Below are 17,674 nucleotides of genomic sequence, written 5' to 3' on the forward strand. Positions count from 1 at the left end.
CCTGCACGGAGTTAAGCACCTCACCCTGGTGGTTTAAAAGGGTTCTGTCCATACTCTAAGTAGCTAGCCTGTCACACGGTACTGAAATTGGCCTCCATTTTCCCATCTTCCCTTGAGACTGAATACTTCCCAGAGGGAGAAACTCTGTTGTTCATCTCAACATCCCAAGATAGTGCCTGCCACATGGCAGGTGTTCCTGAACTTTGGGTCAGTGCAGTCTGCCTGGAGGCATGTGAGACACCCCGTCTCAGCAGCAGGTTATGCAAGTACGTGTGCCTGTCAGTGGCAGAGGGAGCAGATGTGAGGCATAGCTGAGAGTTCAAATGAGTAAGAATATATCAGCTTGGCAGGGAGGGAGGCAGAAATATTTTAAATATTTAGGTGTGTATATTACTGCATAGTTTAAAGGCTGAAAATAGTTTTTAATGAGCAACATCACTTCTGATTTTGGACAAGCGCTGCCCTAGCCAGAAAGCAATGAAATGATTAATTGAGGGAAGAGTGAAGCAGAGAACATGAAGAGGCACTGATTACACTTAGAAAATAGAATACACGTGAAAATGAAAATCTGTTGAGGGGGGTATCAAGTGCTTTCTTTATAGTGAACCAAATACTTGTTTTGAGTTTTAGCAACAGTTTATAACTGTGAATTATGGTTTGATGAATTATGACAAAATTCTCATACATGAATTTTTTTTTTTTTGCTTAAGTGAATAAGGACAATAAATTAATGTGGCTACCTGATGTTTGATATCTTGACAAATGTTAACATTTAATGAAAGCTGTAGCATGAACTAAGAATGTAGTCAGTTCTGGAAACTGAGTTTTTCGTTCCATCTGTACACCATCAGTGAGAAATACTTGGGAAGATTGTAAGCAGCTTCAACAGCTGCTAGCAGTTGTTAGAGCAACAACTTAACGAGATGTTACTGGGTGAACCCGATGGAGGAGAACCGCTTTGCAGTACTCCCCTGCTGGAATTTTTGCTCAGCTGTGCACATTTAGCTGCATGGGGACAGGGTTGAACTTCACAGAAGAGTGTCTAGGGGGGTATGAGGCAGATTGGACTCAGTCTCCCTCTATACCTCTCTTTTTTCCTTCCTGTAAGGGCCTGAAATATCATTATTAAGTTAAATTTCACATATTACCAAAAGCTACTGAGGTCTGCCTAAAATAAGAGTTTTTAGACTTGAAAGCAGAGCAGTTTGGTTCTTCGCTTATTTTTTCATTTATTTTTATTTTCTTTTCCCCAGAGCCTCCATTTGTATAGCCTGCTCCTTCTGTGGAGGAAAAGGCAAACATTAGGTGTTTGGTTTCAGTGTATCTTCAGTGGTTAGTTGACAGGTATTTATTGAGCACTTGCTATGTTCTAGGCACAGTCCTCTGAGTTGACACAGTGATAAGCAATGGAGACGTTGTATCTACTGTCATGGGGTTTATTGTTTAGGAGACACAGACATTAAACAGTTAACTATATACATTTAATTTTTAAAATGTGTTCAGGGAATACATATACCTGGGTAACTTAGCCACATTAGGACTAGTTGAATAGGTTGTAATGGAGATAAGTCTTAAATATGTATTATAAATAGGAATAGGTCTTGGTCAATAATATAAGTTACTGTATGTGTCATACATTGATTATAGATTTTTGGGAACTTTAAATAGTGTTAACCTGGAATGGAATATGATTTAACACTTGATTGTATGTAGTACACTTGAGGACACAGCAGCAATCCAGCCCCCCATGGTCATTAACTTACTGTCCTTACTCTTTGCTGGCCATAGTTTGTATCACCTGTAAAATGATGTGCTCAGGCTGTCAAATTTCCTTTCAACTCTAAAAAATGGATAACTTCAACAGAGAGCTCTGTGGCCCCTGTGCTCCTGAACTGCACTTCTCACAGTCTTTCCCAATTCTTTTAATGGGAGAACTATTCTTCTATTGAATAGGCCAGAAATCTTGATGTTCCTCGACCCTTGTCTTTCTCTTAGACCCTATATCCTGTCCAATATGTTAGTAAATCCTATGCTTGACCATATTTCATCAGCTCCCTACTGTCATCCTGGTCCACAGACCCATCTGTTCTTGTTTGGATTATTATGGCAGCCTCCTCAGAGGACCTCTTTTTCTGCCTTTGCCCCTCTGTGGTCTCTACACGGCATCCAGAGTAATGCTGTTAAACTAAGTTGACTTGTATTATGCCTTTCCTCGAAACCCTCCAACCCCTTCCCATTTCAGAGTGAAAGTCAAAATCCTTAAGGTGGCTCGTGAAGCCTTATAAGATCTGGCCCCTCATTATTGTTAGGGACAAGCTGCGCAGGCTGAACCCTTCCCTCCCTCTGATTGCTCTGCAGCTGCATTCCTGAAGCCCTACCTAGGAGCCACATCAAGGCTGCCAGACGTGCTGCAATTAAGCAAAGCCTGATTACAGCCATCCGGGCAGCATGGGCAGCTCCAGGGAGGACAGGGAAAACATATGTTGGTTATCCATACTTGTAAATTCCCGTTTGACACATATCTGTAAAAAAAACTCCTGGTTTCTCTCTTTTTTTTTAAAAGACTGCCATCACAAAAGTCACAGGATGATGTATTGTAAGTCTGTTACAAGTTAACAAATGATCTCTGTGCCTGTTACCAGCAGATAGATTACCTCAGTCCTAAAACCCCCTTATACCCCTCTCACCCTATATAAACCCCTTGTTTTGTAAGCTCAGGGCTGCCTCCTCTGACTGTTACAGAGCAGCCCGGCAGGTTAATAAAACTTTCTTGCCTGACTTTGGGTCTATTCTCCTTTCTCTTGGCTACCCTTAAAATAATCTCCTTGATCTCCACTCTAACTTCTTCCTCTCCAGTCAAATTGGCCTCCTTACCTTGGGTGCTGCTGCCTCAGGATCTTTGCATGGGCTGTTCCTTCTTTCTGGAATACTCTTTTCCTTACCTCCTGCAGATCCTGGCTCAAGTGTCACATCAGTGAGACTTCCACAGCCTCATATTGCAACCCCCTCATCCCATACTTTCTATCCCCTGCCCAGCTCTGTTTTCTTTACAGTACACATCAGCATACGCTATATCAGTGGCTCTCTCAAGGTGCGCTCCTAGACCAGCAGCATCAGCATAAACTTGATAAAAATGCAAACTCTTGTGCTCTCCCACCCTAGACCTTCTGAATCTGAAACTCTAGAGGTAGGGCCCAGCAATCTGTGTTTTAAGAAGCCCTCTAAGGGTTCTGAAGCAGGCTGAAGTCTGAGAACTACTGCTATATATTATATTTTGTAATTGTGCTTTTATCTATATTTACTTGTCCCCCTTACCCCTGCCCCAACTTAAAAGTCACCTCTGCAAGAGCAGGGGTTTCTGGTCTACAGTCCCAGTACTTAGAACTGGAACTGGCACTCAGTGAGATCTTGGCAAATAGTTGTTGAATGAATTAATGAACATCTGACTATATAATAAATTAGGATTAAAAGGATATTGAGCAGCAGAGTTTAATGTATGATTCTTATAGTTCAGTGACTCTTCAATGTTAGGGGTTTTCAGTGTGAGGTTTTCTTTTATTAAAGACTTGGAAATCTGCAGATTCTTTGAAGATTCAACTAATCCTCAAAACTTTGTAAAAAAAAATGATGTTCATTGTTTCCTTAAATACTTGTAGCAACTGGAGTTGTGTTATTTTAATCTTCTCCCATAGGGATCATATCTTTAACATGTACAGATGGGCTATTGTGGCTTAATGGAGGCTTCTGATAGTAGCACTAGTTGAATGGAGATTTGTATAAAAAAGATCACCTGCAGGTATATGAATATTGCATTGGAAATTTAGACTTACTAATATTTGACCTAAGTTGTTTGTGCCTGTCTCTGTGGATATGGCCAGCCAGAAGCCCTTGCTGACTTTAGAAGCATACCTTTGGCTTGGGAAACAATAATACGTGTATAATATACTTACCTGGTGCTCTCCTTACAACAACTCTGTGGGTTCAGGACAATAGGTCCTTCAGATGAAGCGTCCGAGGACTGCTGAGCAACTGTGGACTTGTTTAAGGTCATTCTGAAGGTCATAAAAGCACATCACTCTTAGATCTCCTCAGACTTCACTTTCACTTCTTGCCATTAGGTTTCACCCCACTCTACGCCTGTTGACAGTTCAGCAGCCACAGGGCTCAGTTCCTTCCATTGTAAAGTAAGGAAGATTGACAAGATGTTCTCTGAGGACCTATCTTGCATCAAAATGTTCAAATAACCCTTCATTTATTGCCATCACTAAAGATGTTCTCAGTACTATTTTAAAGAATTAAAATCAGAGGAAGATCTTTGACATAGAGAGGGGAGTAAGCCAAGGCTGTGTCCTGTGGCTGCTTTTACCAGAGCATCTTTAAAAATAGTCCTCCCACCCCACATTGGGGATCCAGGGACGAATGGACATGTGGTGTGGGTATTATCTGTGTTTTTCCTTTGTTCAGTGTAATTATCATATTTAATAGGAAGTTGACCACTAGTGAGCTCTTGGTCACGTGTATCATTGGACTTGAAAAATTTTTCTCTTGCCTGGAACCTTCAGCACAGCTGGCCTGAGACTCCTGCTCCAACCTTCCCTTCTGTTGCTCCTCCAGGTTTGACCACTGACTCCACTTCTTACTGAAAATTCACCTGCTTTGGGGCAAGGGTTCTGTAGCTCTGACGTAGATGGGCAGATTATCTGTGGTTTGCTATTTTGTTCAACTGGCGCTCTCCACTACTGTGGCTAATTGACTCTATCAGTCAACTGAACTCTGAGCCAAATATAGTTGGCATTGACCACCACTGATTCTTTTTGTCCCTGTTATTGTCTTGATTGAGAGAATGGCTGAGGAATTGGGGAGGGAGTGGCAGCCTCTGTATTTTTACCAAGAATCATCCTGTTGAATTGTTCTTTCGTCTGTTGTGAATTGATTTGATTCCTTGTAGCAGGTGCAAAGGATGTAGCCTATTTGAAAGAAACTTGTTGATGGCAATGTCAAGAGTCTACCAATATGAGACCCCAGTCATGGGAAGACTTGCTTCTTTGTGTTTCTTTTGTTTTAAAAGATGAAACTCTGCCCTTTATAGACTGTCTTAAGATTTCTTCTTTTGTTGTCGGAGAAAGGCTGTGAAATTGTCATTCTCAGATGTTTTAAAGAAGGTCATGACTACCACTCCCTCATTAATAGACAGGGAAGATGGATTTGTCTAGAGAAGTTGATAAGTGATTCTGTAGGGCCCAGACTTAGGAAATACTGCGGATTATGTTTTTTGACTGTGAATGACTTGGACACCATGCCGTGGTTGGGGCCATGGCGTGTAGAGCCAAACAAGACCAGTAAGCACCATTTGCTTTCAAGAAGGAATAAATAGAAATGAAAACCAGGAGCCTGATGTGGGGTGAGGCTGATGAAGGGATTGGGTGGGAGTGAGGGTGTCAAAAGACCCTCTTTTGTTCTACCTGGTTCTTCTTGGGGTACCAGGTTCTCTCCAAGCAAGATGAGTGGTGTGTCCTAGTTTGTAGTGGTGTGTGAATAACTGATTATTAATAGTAAGGTGCCAGTGTATTTATTGACTTGCTTAAAAGGTAAGCAGATTCAAGGTTATCACTCAATAATATGATTGTGCCAACCTGCTATCACCCTTACACAGTTCACCAGAGGTTTTTCACAAATGAGAGACAAAGGAGTAGTGCCACATAAATCTGTGTGCTAAGAGTGGTGTTTACCTATAGCCTCTGTCCCAGCACTGTCACACCTGCAGTGAGCAACTGTTACTGGTAAACCGTTAGTACAGGTTGTGATTATAAGTTATTTTTATGAACTTAAATACGATTTCATAAAAATCTGTGTATTCCCAATGAGGTGTAGCATGGGGATGAATTTATTCTACTGGACATGTGAGACACAGTTGAGAATAGCTGGGTTAGATAGTTCTCTGTGGGATATGATTTATATTTTTAGGATTGCCCTTGGACTTACTGTGTCATAAGATACATGAATGTGCACACACAAATACTTTTTTCCTGTCACTCTTTCTCCACTGCCATGGTTCTCTTCATCCAAGAGGCGAAAGAGGAAGCTGTAGGGTTGGCTGTGCATTGAGATCTTCTGGTCCCACTGAATCATGCCATAGTGCCTGCTAGGAAGACAGTAATCTAGAGCAGTGCTTCTCTTCTTCCAAGTACAGTCAGCTGGAGATCTTGCTGCAATTCAGATTCCGATTCAGTAGGTCTGGAGTGGGACTCAAGATTCTGCATTTAAAGGCTTACAGGTAATGCTGGTCTGGTTTATGGACCACACTTTGAGTAGCAAGGGTCTAGACTAGGATGTTGAAGTGACTTCTGTCTCCTATTTTCCTAGAAGTGTGTTATTTTCTTTGTTGTAGGTTTATGTAAGTATAGCCCCAACAGCAACATTGGTAAAAAAGTGAATTAGAGGCCGGGCGCGGTGGCTCAAGCCTGTAATCCCAGCACTTTGGGAGGCCGAGGCGGGTGGATCACGAGGTCAAGAGATCGAGACCATCCTGGTCAACATGGTGAAACCCCGTCTCTACTAATACAAAAAATTAGCTGGGCACGGTGGCGCGTGCCTGTAATCCTAGCTACTCAGGAGGCTGAGGCAGGAGAATTGCCTGAACCCAGGAGGCGGAGATTGCGGTGAGCCGAGATCGCGCCATTGCGCTCCAGCCTGGGTATCAAGAGCGAAACTCCGTCTCAAAAAAAAAAAAAAAAAAAAAAAAAAAAGTGAATTAGATTCTTCTTGCAGTATGTTTTGTTCCCCCTTGAGATGCCTCTGCATTTATTTGTTTTAATTTATGCCTCTGGCACTAAAAGCCATGCATGATACTGGAGCTGTTTTAAAATCCAAAATTGCACTGTGTGCTAAACTGTTTTCTTGCTAATTTTTTACCAAGTCCTTTTGGGGATTGCAATGACTTTGGCCTCTGATGCAATGGTTAACCCTTAGCAGTCAGGAAGTATGAATCAATGTGGCTAGATGGAGGAAAGGCAGGAGGCTGTAAGAGTTGAGAAGCCTTTGGGTACAAATAACAGAGTACTGTTCTGAAAGGAGATTAAGCCAAAGAAACATTAATTATCTCACATAGCAAGAAGTCTGGGCATTTGGTTTCGGGGTCGGTGCAGGGGCGTAGAGATGTCACAGAGGTCATGTACTCTTTCCTGCTTTCCCTTCTGCACTGTCAGTCGGGGGTTGGGCAGCACCTGCCTTCATGGGCTGTTACCATCCCATCTGTCACATCTTCATGGGCTGTTATCACTGCCAGCATCACCTCTTCACATGACCGTTCTCAAACAGGAAGGAGAATGGGGAGCAAAGGAGCCTTGTAGGATGGTTCTTTTATTCAGGAGAAAAACTTCCCTGCAAGAGCCAGTACTGTATTACCTTTGGATCTTATAGGTCAGGACTAGGACAGAGCCTCAGACCGTTCACTCGTGCAAAAGAACATCTGCCGTTATTGGCTTAGATCAATAAGATGACTCTCCCAAGGCTTGGCAAACAGAATCAAGATTCTGGTAGAAAAGAACAGGATGTGGATGTTGGGTAGTCAGCCAACAGTGTGTGCTACAAGAACTGATGTTGAGAACCTATCATATTCTAAGCTCCCCGTTGTAAAGCTTGAGGACCTGTTGCTCAAAGAAGAAAATGAGCAGGGAGTGTCATTGGGACTTAACATTTAGGCCTGTTCAATTTTAAAGCACCTCTTTGGAGTGGAAACATGGCTCCTTTGTATGCACTATGTCTTCCCTTGCTGCCTGTCCTCTTTCTGTTAGTTTTAGGGATTGTTGATGCAAACTTAATAGAATCAGGATCCCACGGTATGCCTCTGAACAGGGGCCACACATGTTACAACACACATTGCCGTTTGGCCTCTTTGGCTGTGGGTGTGCTGGAATACCACTATAATACTAGAAGGAAAGCTACCCGTATGTGCAAAGTAGCATTATTGCAAGAAGGAAGGCAGCTCAGTGAGTGTCAGTGGCTGCTGCTCCGGGTCTTGCTGCATCTTGACTTGGTCTGCTGGGCTTTGTGCTCTGCTTCTTGCCCTGGGCTATGCTGCGTTCTGCTGAGCACAGCACAGGTGCCCAGAAGTGCAGCGTCCGCCTGGAAGACTTAAGGTGTCCCTCTGGCTTCTTTGAGTCAGGGCAGCAGAAGCCTCTCTCCTGCTTTGGGCTGCAGGGTTTCCTAGCAGGTTGGAGGTACGGGGTGGCCCTCCCAGTTTGCACTCAGGCTTGGCTTTCTGTGTCCGGAGGTCTGGTGACATTCTGATGATGGTCGGGCTCCAGGAAAGTAAAAAGTTGCTCGTATTTCCTCTCTAAACAAAAAGAAAACAAACAGAAGAATTAGTATCCAAAGGCTGAATTTAATTCTACATAAACATAAAACAGAAGTGGTGATTTGGTCAGTTAAACTAGCGAAAGCACTTTGCTAACGTGTGCCATGATTGAATAAGCATTGCGCTCAGAAGGAAACAATGCTAAAATCCTGTTGGCTTTCATGTAAATACTGAATCATGGCCTAGAATGAGCTTTCTTGTTACTCTCAAATGCCATGGAGGGAGAAGGATTTTGACTAGAGAGTGCTATGATCAGAAACTGCACGTTAGGAAGATTAATCTGGATGTGATAAGTAAGGCTGGATTGCAGTTGGAAGAGGCATGCCTCTGATTCTGTAACTGCTAAAGCCCTGACTTTCTCTGGTCTGTGTTTTTCTTCTCTCACCAAGAAAAGTGGGAGAAAGGGTCCTGGGAATTAGCAGCAGAAGATGGTGCCTTTCGTGCTGAGTGTAGTATACTGGGCCCATTAGCGTGTTTCTTGTATTCATCTTGTTCAGGTCATGTAATCGTCATTCTATTTAAGTTAATATATTTCCCCATGCTAGCTCTCACTAGAAGCCCAGGGTTGTGTCTGAATCAAAACTCTGTTAGCCCATGGTGTCTAAACCCACACCGTGCATGTACACAATTGTGCACACCCATCTGTACCAGGCATAAGTGGGTGTTGTACCACTGGCACACATCCTAGTACAAAAATAATATGAAAATAAGGAAATACGTGCTTAAAAAAAAAAAACTCTCTTTAGTCTGTTCCCAACATAATTAGGAAAATATTTGCTTCTGTTTTCTACTCACTATTATACAGTTTGCATAATTGAAGTCACAATGTACTTCTTGAATCATCCAACGTTGGTGGTATAACATTTTAAGGAAACCTGTGGGAATCGGGAAGGCCGGATGCTGGCAGCCCTGAAAATGGGTGTTTAGAAGAACATTTCAGTTTTGTCAGTCAAGTCTTGAGAGTCTCTCATGAGAAAAAAACAACAACTGGGAATCAAACCAAATTATAAAGGGATTGGTTTTGATGATATAAATATGACATTTAGGATTAACCAGTGAACCTCAAACCAGTTTTTCTGTGTTGGGTAATCACAACTTGCTCTTTACTCAGAGAACAGCTTAGGAGTTGTGGAATCTTAACCCCATTATTCCATTTTGCATTTCCTTTTCAATAAAGAAAAAATACACTGAACTTTCCAGAAAAGGAGACTAGGGCTAAGTAGCTGACTCCTTTCTGAAGGACTGTGGATTTTATTCAGACCTTCAGTAACTTGCTGTATGTTCCTTGGCAAGTCATCTAATCTTTTTTATTCCTTCCTCTTTTCTTAATTCCAGTATCTACTAAATCATCATCTTTTCTTAAGAACTTGTCTAATCCTCTGTATTCATATACAGGCTCTGTTGATTTCACTCCTGGCCTGTGGTTGTGGTCTTCCCTGCTTCTAGTCTTTTTCCTTTCCTAAGCATGCCTGCATGGTCACCTTTGCCAAATGTTCTTCTCTAGCGAGAGAGGGAACAACAGCTGTTAATTGAATCAAGTACAAGTTCCCTTACCTGATGCTCAGACTCTGTGGTTGGTTGGGCACCTCGACAGTCTCACCCAGTACTTCCCTGCTTTTAAAAATCATGGCCCCTGTGGAAAAGAAGCTGCTTATAGGAAAGAACCTGAAGCTATGGGGGATCCTATTGCTTCAGACTCCCAACTAGCCACTTAGGCATCAGTGTCTCTTTTAACTCCTTGTAGCTACATTTTAGGAAGCTCTGAACTCTCAAATAGTGATCCCATTACTCTCTAATCAAAGATTAAATTGACCTAAGTCAGTGTTGTTCATGCACAACTCAGGTTCCTTTTTAAAGAGAATAGCAGATACTGTAGAAGTTTGAGGTAGGTGAGGGTTGGATATTCACCCACAGCCTCCCTTACAGGTTTTAGAGAAATCAAGTTTCAGAGCAAATTTTGCCATTCATTAGCAAGCAAGCCCCTAAACAGTTCTCACAATTCGTTTTGTAAGCTCAGGGAAATCCCTGTTCTTTCTACTCATAGGTGAATGAAAAATTCATTAGAGGGCCGGGCGCGGTTGCTCACGCCTGTAATCCCAGCACTTTGGGAGGCCGAGGTGGGTGGATCACGAGGTCAAGAGATCGAGACCATCCTGGTCAACATGGTGAAACCCCGTCTTTACTAAAAAATACAGAAAATTAGCTGGGCATGGTGGTGCGTGCCTGTAATCCCAGCTACTCAGGAGGCCGAGGCAGGAGAATTGCCTGAACCCAGGAGGCGGAGGTTGCGGTGAGCCGAAATCGCGCTATTGCACTCCAGCCTGGGTAACGAGAGCGAAATTCCGTCTCAAAAAAAAAAAAAAAAAAAATTCATTAGAGGCAGACATGCCAAGATTCCAGATGCAATTTTTGTTTTATCCTTATACTTGCTATTAGGAATCCAACCTCCATAGAACTGGTTAGGAGTATAGGCTATAGTTGGACTGGATGGATTGTTTTATTCTGTTCATGCAAGGGTTGGGATTATTTTATGCTGTTCATGCAAAGTATTCTGAAATATTTTAACCACTGTCTGTGTGCTACGAACCTTTATTTTCAGCAGTGAAAGCCGATTTCTAACATGTATCATGCCTCCTAACAGGTCACTGTTTTCCCTAATAATAACCCTTTTGGGCAGTCTGTCACCTGGCTTATACTCATCTGTATTTAGATTTGGATAATAGAAATACTTCCAGCAGCTGCCTCTGGCATCCTGAGTCGAGTGCTGTCGAAACCCCTCAGCACTAGGCATTCTTGGTTAGAATACCAGCTGACCACCTAGGTTGTGGTATCATAAACATAACATCACATGGCATATGGTGAAGTATTTCAGGTAAATTTTAGTCATTATAACCACACAGTTGGCAGACTAGTTTTGCGGACTAAATTAGGTGGGAGAAATCGCTTTTCCAGTTTTTTTAAAAAATGAATTTTGTTGCCAACAACAAGAAAGGGAGCTTTTTCATAAAGATTCCAGTGTTTGGCTTCCCTGGGAAAACTGGGAGATCTAGCAATCCTGGGTCTACATTTCTCTATGTAGGGGCCTGCCTTGGACCTTGGTGGGAGGGTGCTGACAGTGGGCTCCAGGGCGTCACACAGGGCCCAGCACTCCCTAAAGTCCCCCATCACAGAGACTGAGTATCAAGGGCTCTCGTCACTGAGACTGTAGCTGTTGGTTTTCAGGACCCTCTTTTCTCCTTTGTATTCCTGCCTGGACGCTGTAGGTGTTTGAGTTTTCTACCCTTGCAGCTGTCAGACAGTTCTTCTTCTTGGCTCCACACTTGTGCTTTGCTCATGCTGTTTCTTTGTCTGGAATTTGTATCCTGTCGTGTTTGCTCATCTGAATCTTCACCTCATCTTCAAGGCTGCCTCCAGGGCCCACTTTGGAGATAGTCTTCCATGACCATTATGGTTATAGCTCCTCTGCTTCTACGCAGACAGCGCAGTAGTTGATTTTACACATTGCGTTTGATTTTACATGTTGTTTTCTTATTATTTTCACATCTTATCCTCCTATTTAGGTGGGAATATGCTTTTTTAAATTTTATTTTGAGACAGAGACTCACTCTGTTGGCCAGACTGGAGTGCAGTGGCACGATCACAGCTTACTGCATCCTTGACCTCCCGGTTTCTAGTGATTCTCTCATTTCATCCTCCCAACTAGCTGAGATTACAGGTGCATGTCACCACACCCACCTAATGAACCATCATGCCTGACAAATATTGTTAAATTCAACAAACATGTCTTTCCCCTATTTTATCTCTGCCACTCTGAAATGTTTATGCTTATCCCCTCAGCCTACTTGCCTTATTTATGAAAAGACAGCAAATAGTGGCTTATTGATCTACCTAACAGTTGTCATAAAGAATATTCATATATGGTAAAAAAAATATGAGTCTTATAAATATGAAAGTAATATAAAAATAGGACCTTGGCATGGTGGCTCATGCTTATAATTCCAGAACTTTGGGAGGCTGAGACAGGATGATTGCTTGAGCGCAAGAGTTTGAGAACAGCCTGGGCAACATAGAGAGACCCCATCTCTACAAAAAATGAAAATAAATTAGGTAGGTATGGTAGCCTATGCCTATAGTCATAGCTACTTGGGAGGCCAAGGTAGGAGGATTGCTTGAGCATGGGAGGTTAAGGATGCAGTTAGCCATGATCATGCCACTGTACTCCACCTTAGGTAACAGAGTGAGACCCTATCTAAAATAAATAAATAAATAAATAAATAAATAAATAAAAATAGGCCTAGATAAGAATCCCAATAAGGCCTAGAAAGTTTAAGTCCCTTTCTGGAATCATACAATTGAGTAATAGTCCAGCCTTAGGCCTGATCACTGTCAACACTCAGCTCTTGCCCGTTAGTCCTGTGATGTTTCCCAGTAGATCTGCCACTTTCCAAACCAGATAACCATACCTGCAGACCCTCCTCAAGGCTTAGTAGCATTCACACATCAAAATAAGACCATGGCCAATGTTACTGAAATCACTCGGGCCAAATTACGCAAAGGTGATGGATGCGCATCAGACTACTCACCAGGAGCCAGGGTGCCGGAGATGCTCTGTTATTAACAAGGTCATGCAGAAAGCCCTCTGCTGGTGCTCCTGTTCAGCGTGGAGGGATGATGTACCTAGATGACGAAGCATCATGTGCAAAGGCAACGCTGGTGAGGCCAAGGAGGTGCCGGGATCAGGGAATAAAAAGTAAGTTGTTCAGTAGGCTGGAGCTTACTCTCTGAATCTGAGAGTAGTGATATACGTAGGGCAGAAGAGGAAAGGGAAGTCAGGTTTACATGTTACGCTGAAGGATTTTGGCTTTTTCCTGAGGGGACAGGGAGCCTTGAAAGACTATTTATTTATTTATTTATGAGATGGAGTCTTGCTCTGTCACCAAGCTGGAGTGCAATGGCATGATCTCAGCTCACTGCAACCTCTGCCTCCTGGGTTCAAGCGGTTCTCCTGCCTCAGCCTCTTGAGTAGCTGGGACTACAGGCATGCACCACCATGCCCGGCTAATTTTTTGTATTTTTTAGTAGAGACAGTGTTTCACTACATTGGCCAGGATGGTCTCAAACTCCTGAACTCATGATTTGCCTACCTTGGTCTCCCAAAGTGCTGGGATTACAGACATGAGCCACCACGCCTGGCCTGAAAGACTTTTTAGGAGGGCTCAGGCCTGTGACATAGCAAGGCCTGGTTGCTGGAGCCTGGGTCTGGGGAAAGAAGGGAGATGGGGACTTAGGAGGCTGCTGCAGAAATCTTGGCAAGAAGTGGCTTAAATGAAGGCAGTGGCTGTGGAAAAGCAAAGAAGTGGATGGATTCAGAAAATGTTAGAGCCTTTCGTTATTAGGATGACAGCATTCTTTGTTGTTGCTGTTGTTGTTTTTCTTAAAGCAGCTTTTACCCATATCCTCCAGTTACTCCTGGAGGCAGGGAGATGGACTGGCTAACTTTGTTTGTAGCCTTTGATTCCATCTTGCTAGAAAAATGTCCATGGTTTTGGACCTAAGTGTATCTGGAGCCATTCTCTTTGGCTGTATAGATGTACTCCTTAGGAGACAAGGATGGCTTTTCACTGTCCCTGTTCTGCCACCTCATTCTAACTGTCATATGCAAGCTATCTCAACAGAATATACCAATTTTTTGTTTATATACCATAAGCACACTTTGGTAAAAATGTTTTGTTACTGAGTACACATAAATCTTTCTATATACACATTAGCCATACATAGGAGCAAATTGTGGATTTATTCTGTAGTCATAGAGTGAGTAGATGTGCTCCTGAAATTTTTGATCTGAGTTTTAAAGACATTTAACCATCTGTTTATGATGTTAAAAGTGAGTGTTCAAAGTGGAGGCTCTGAATAAATATGTGAATCATGACAGATATATTGAAAGGGTATTGTCAATAATAAATTGCTACTATACATCTTTTTCAACTGTTTTTTAGCTTTTTAAAATGTGTAATGTAAGCAAGTAGCATTTTTAAGGAATCGAAAATATATCTAATGTTAACCATGGATTTTTACCTGGATTATGTCTTTTAGGAAGATGGTAGGGCACAGAGTTGCTTCAATTGCATTTAAAGAATCAATTTTTCCTTAAAGCAGGTTTTACCCATATCCTTAATTTATAGATAATATGTATTTATTTCAAATTATAAAATTTTAATAAAAATGAAATATTGGATTCATTGTTGAACTTCTTTTTAGAAATATAAATCAGGTTGAAATTAGTAGTTTTAAAGCTTTATCGTATATTATTTTTCCAGCCAGATACAGTAGATGCTTACAAATATTTTAATTCACCTAACTTTTTTCTAAGAGAATGAACTGTATCTTCTCCCATCGAGAGGCGACTGACTGGTTCCAGAGATTTCTTTTCACAAGACTTCAGTTTTCTTGCTGCAGTACAAGAATTAAAAGGGTTTTAGAGTTGGAAACATATAGGTGTATTATATTATATAGCAGTTTAAAAATATATACTTTTATTCAACAGGAACATGAGAGTAGCAGTTGGAACAAAGACTCCACTTGTCAATTTTCATTCCTTTTATTTGTAGTTGAAATCCTGTTGGGAGTATAAGTAATTTAAATGTAAATAAAATGCAACATTCAATATATTTCTACTCAGGAAACTAGTTACAGTGTTGTTAAGTCACAATTGTGTAAGCTAACCTTATAGGCGTACGGCAGATGCTAACACATTTTGACCTTGGTTTATGCTTGAGGTTGTTTTTTGGTAATTGCTGTCACCCTGACAGTCAACAAAGGGGACTAGCAGAGGAAAAGTATATGAGAGCAATTTGCAGGGGCTCAGACTGCACAGTGTGCTGTGGTGTTTTGAGGTGCCAACTACCTGTTTTTATTACTACCTACCAGCTCACTCACTGTCTAGCAGTCCTTGACCTGGCTATCATTGATAGGTACACTAGTCTTGAGTAGATGGTACTTTAACTTAGTAACTACTTTTAACCGTTATGTAAAAATGAGAGCAAGAATAGTACATTAATAATCGCCAGGCATTCCCTTGTGTACTGTACATACAAATAGAATTTTTGCACATATGCCTCTATGTATATATAGGTTGAGTATCCCTAAATCAGAAAATCTGGAATCCCAAATGCTCCAAATTCTGAAACTTTTTGAATACTGAAGTGACATTCAAAGGAAATGTTCATTGGGACATTTCAGACTTCTGGTTTTCAAATGAGGGATACTTAACTCGTTGAGTATATAATGCATGTATTTTAAAATTAGAAAAAATCCAAAATCTAAAACATTTTTGATCACAGTCCTATTTCGGGATGCTCAGCCTCTACACTATTCCTAATTCATCTTCTCATGAAACGAACTTCTGGTATATAATGAGTGTTAAGAAAAACATGATTTAGTTCTACAGTCCATTGCATCTGTACTTACGAAAATCGTCCAGAAAATCAATCTTTGCTGACTAAGCTTTTTTGGATATGGACAAACTTGGGCATGTTGGCTTTGTATATCTTATCTTTATATGTCTCAGCTAAAAGTAAGACCCTTTAAATTGGTATGCTGAGCTTTTAGACTGGCAGGCTTGTGGCCCATTACCGGTGAGGGTGTTCTGCAAGGTATAGGGGATGGCAGAGGGCAGGTCTGCCTTGTGAGTACCCGAGAGAGCGCCATAGACATGTTCAGAACAGTTCATCACCACTGTAAAACTCACAAAGAAGAGACATGCTCAAAAAGTCACAATTTCTAAGCCATAATGTCTTACATAAAATAAGGCTGTTTTTTTTTTCCCTTTCAGATTTTGGGGTAAGTGCATTCTTAGCAACAGGGGGTGATGTTACCCGAAATAAAGTAAGAAAGACATTCGTTGGCACCCCATGTTGGATGGCACCTGAAGTCATGGAACAGGTAAAAAAAAAAAAAAGAAACAAAAAAAAGGAAGTGACTTTTTTGATGGACACAGTACAATCATACAGATCATTAATTTCATTTATATTTATCATTTTAGTAGAATGTGTCATGTAATAAGATTTAATTCTCAATTTCTAGCTAGTTAGCAAACTAACATGAAAGTTAAACATAAACAGCTGTGGATTTCTGACATGATATGAACTTGATGATGTGTAATATGCCTGCTGTATGATGGTGTTTTTTCCTGCTTTCTTTCTTAGGTGAGAGGCTATGACTTCAAGGCTGACATGTGGAGTTTTGGAATAACTGCCATTGAGTTAGCAACAGGAGCAGCGCCTTATCACAAGTATCCTCCCATGAAAGTAATTACGATTGAAAATACTATGTCAGGGTTGAAATGTGATTGGACGGAATCTGTTTTCTAATTCTCTTGAACATCTTCATTCTTCTCTTAGACCCAAGGAGAATTAATGGAGAAATGCAGCCAAGTTGAATGTTGTCTGATTTTCTCAGTGGACAGAATAGGACAAAAGTAGCATAATTCCCAGCTTTGAAGCTTGCTTTACAGTCTCAGCACAGAGTTGAGAAAATAATGTGATCAGATTGGTCGATGGAGGTTATAGCTATGACAAATGCTGGTCATTACTCTTTTGATAGCAGAACAACTCCAGGTTCCCAAAGAAAATCTCAGAATAGATTATAGTGATGTCATCTCTGCAAATGGATTTCCCAGATTTTCAGGGCTTTTTTTTTTTTCTTTTTAAGTGGACTACAACATTTTTACCCCTGCTGTCATAGTGCAATGTTGGCAACTCATCTGATATAGATGAGCCGCAGTGTTTTAAGGAAGCGACGTGTTTCGGATGCTGTTTTCATGGTTCTGCTATTCTTTTAACTGGCCTATACCCCATTATTTCTCTTAGTTCTGAGATATTGGTATCAGGGCTAATTACCCAACTGGATTTTGTTTTGAGGCTGAAAAGTTTAGTGAAATTATAATGCTGTTTTACAGAGAATATAGTCTGTGATTGTTTCATGGTTATTGGAAAAATTTAGGAGGATTTATTAAACCAAGGACAAAAAGTGAGTTTTACTGATTAAAAGAAGTAATGTATTCTTATTGTAGAAAGTTTGGATGTGCAAGTCAGACTAAAGAAGAGAAACAATCACCTATAATCTCATCAACCACAGACAGTCTCTACTAAGGTTTTAGTGTAGTTCATTTTTTGTTTTATATATATTAGCATGGTTAAGATTTTAGAGTGTGTGCATGTATATACATAGACCTGATTGTGCTAGCGGAAAATTTAAAATTGAAGTGTAAACAGTTGAAGTGGCCTTTTGGAGAAAAAGCACTGAAGTAACCCTGAAGGA

General features: G+C 41.2%; 1 protein-coding gene across 1 annotated transcript in view; it reads left to right on the forward strand.

The window, feature by feature from the left end:
- STK39 (serine/threonine kinase 39) overlaps nt 1-17,674 on the forward strand; it is a 323,242-nt gene that overhangs the window by 89,827 nt on the left and 215,741 nt on the right. The window contains exons 6-7 of the mRNA XM_021672505.2: nt 16,188-16,297; nt 16,561-16,662. Coding sequence (XP_021528180.2) covers nt 16,188-16,297; nt 16,561-16,662 — 212 coding nt within the window. The remainder of the gene's footprint in view (nt 1-16,187; nt 16,298-16,560; nt 16,663-17,674) is intronic.

Source organism: Aotus nancymaae, unplaced genomic scaffold (assembly GCF_030222135.1).
Source record: "Aotus nancymaae isolate 86718 unplaced genomic scaffold, 86718_ANA_hifiasm-v0.15.2.pri h1tg000029l, whole genome shotgun sequence".
In the NCBI taxonomy this organism is placed as follows: Eukaryota; Metazoa; Chordata; class Mammalia; order Primates; family Aotidae; genus Aotus; species Aotus nancymaae.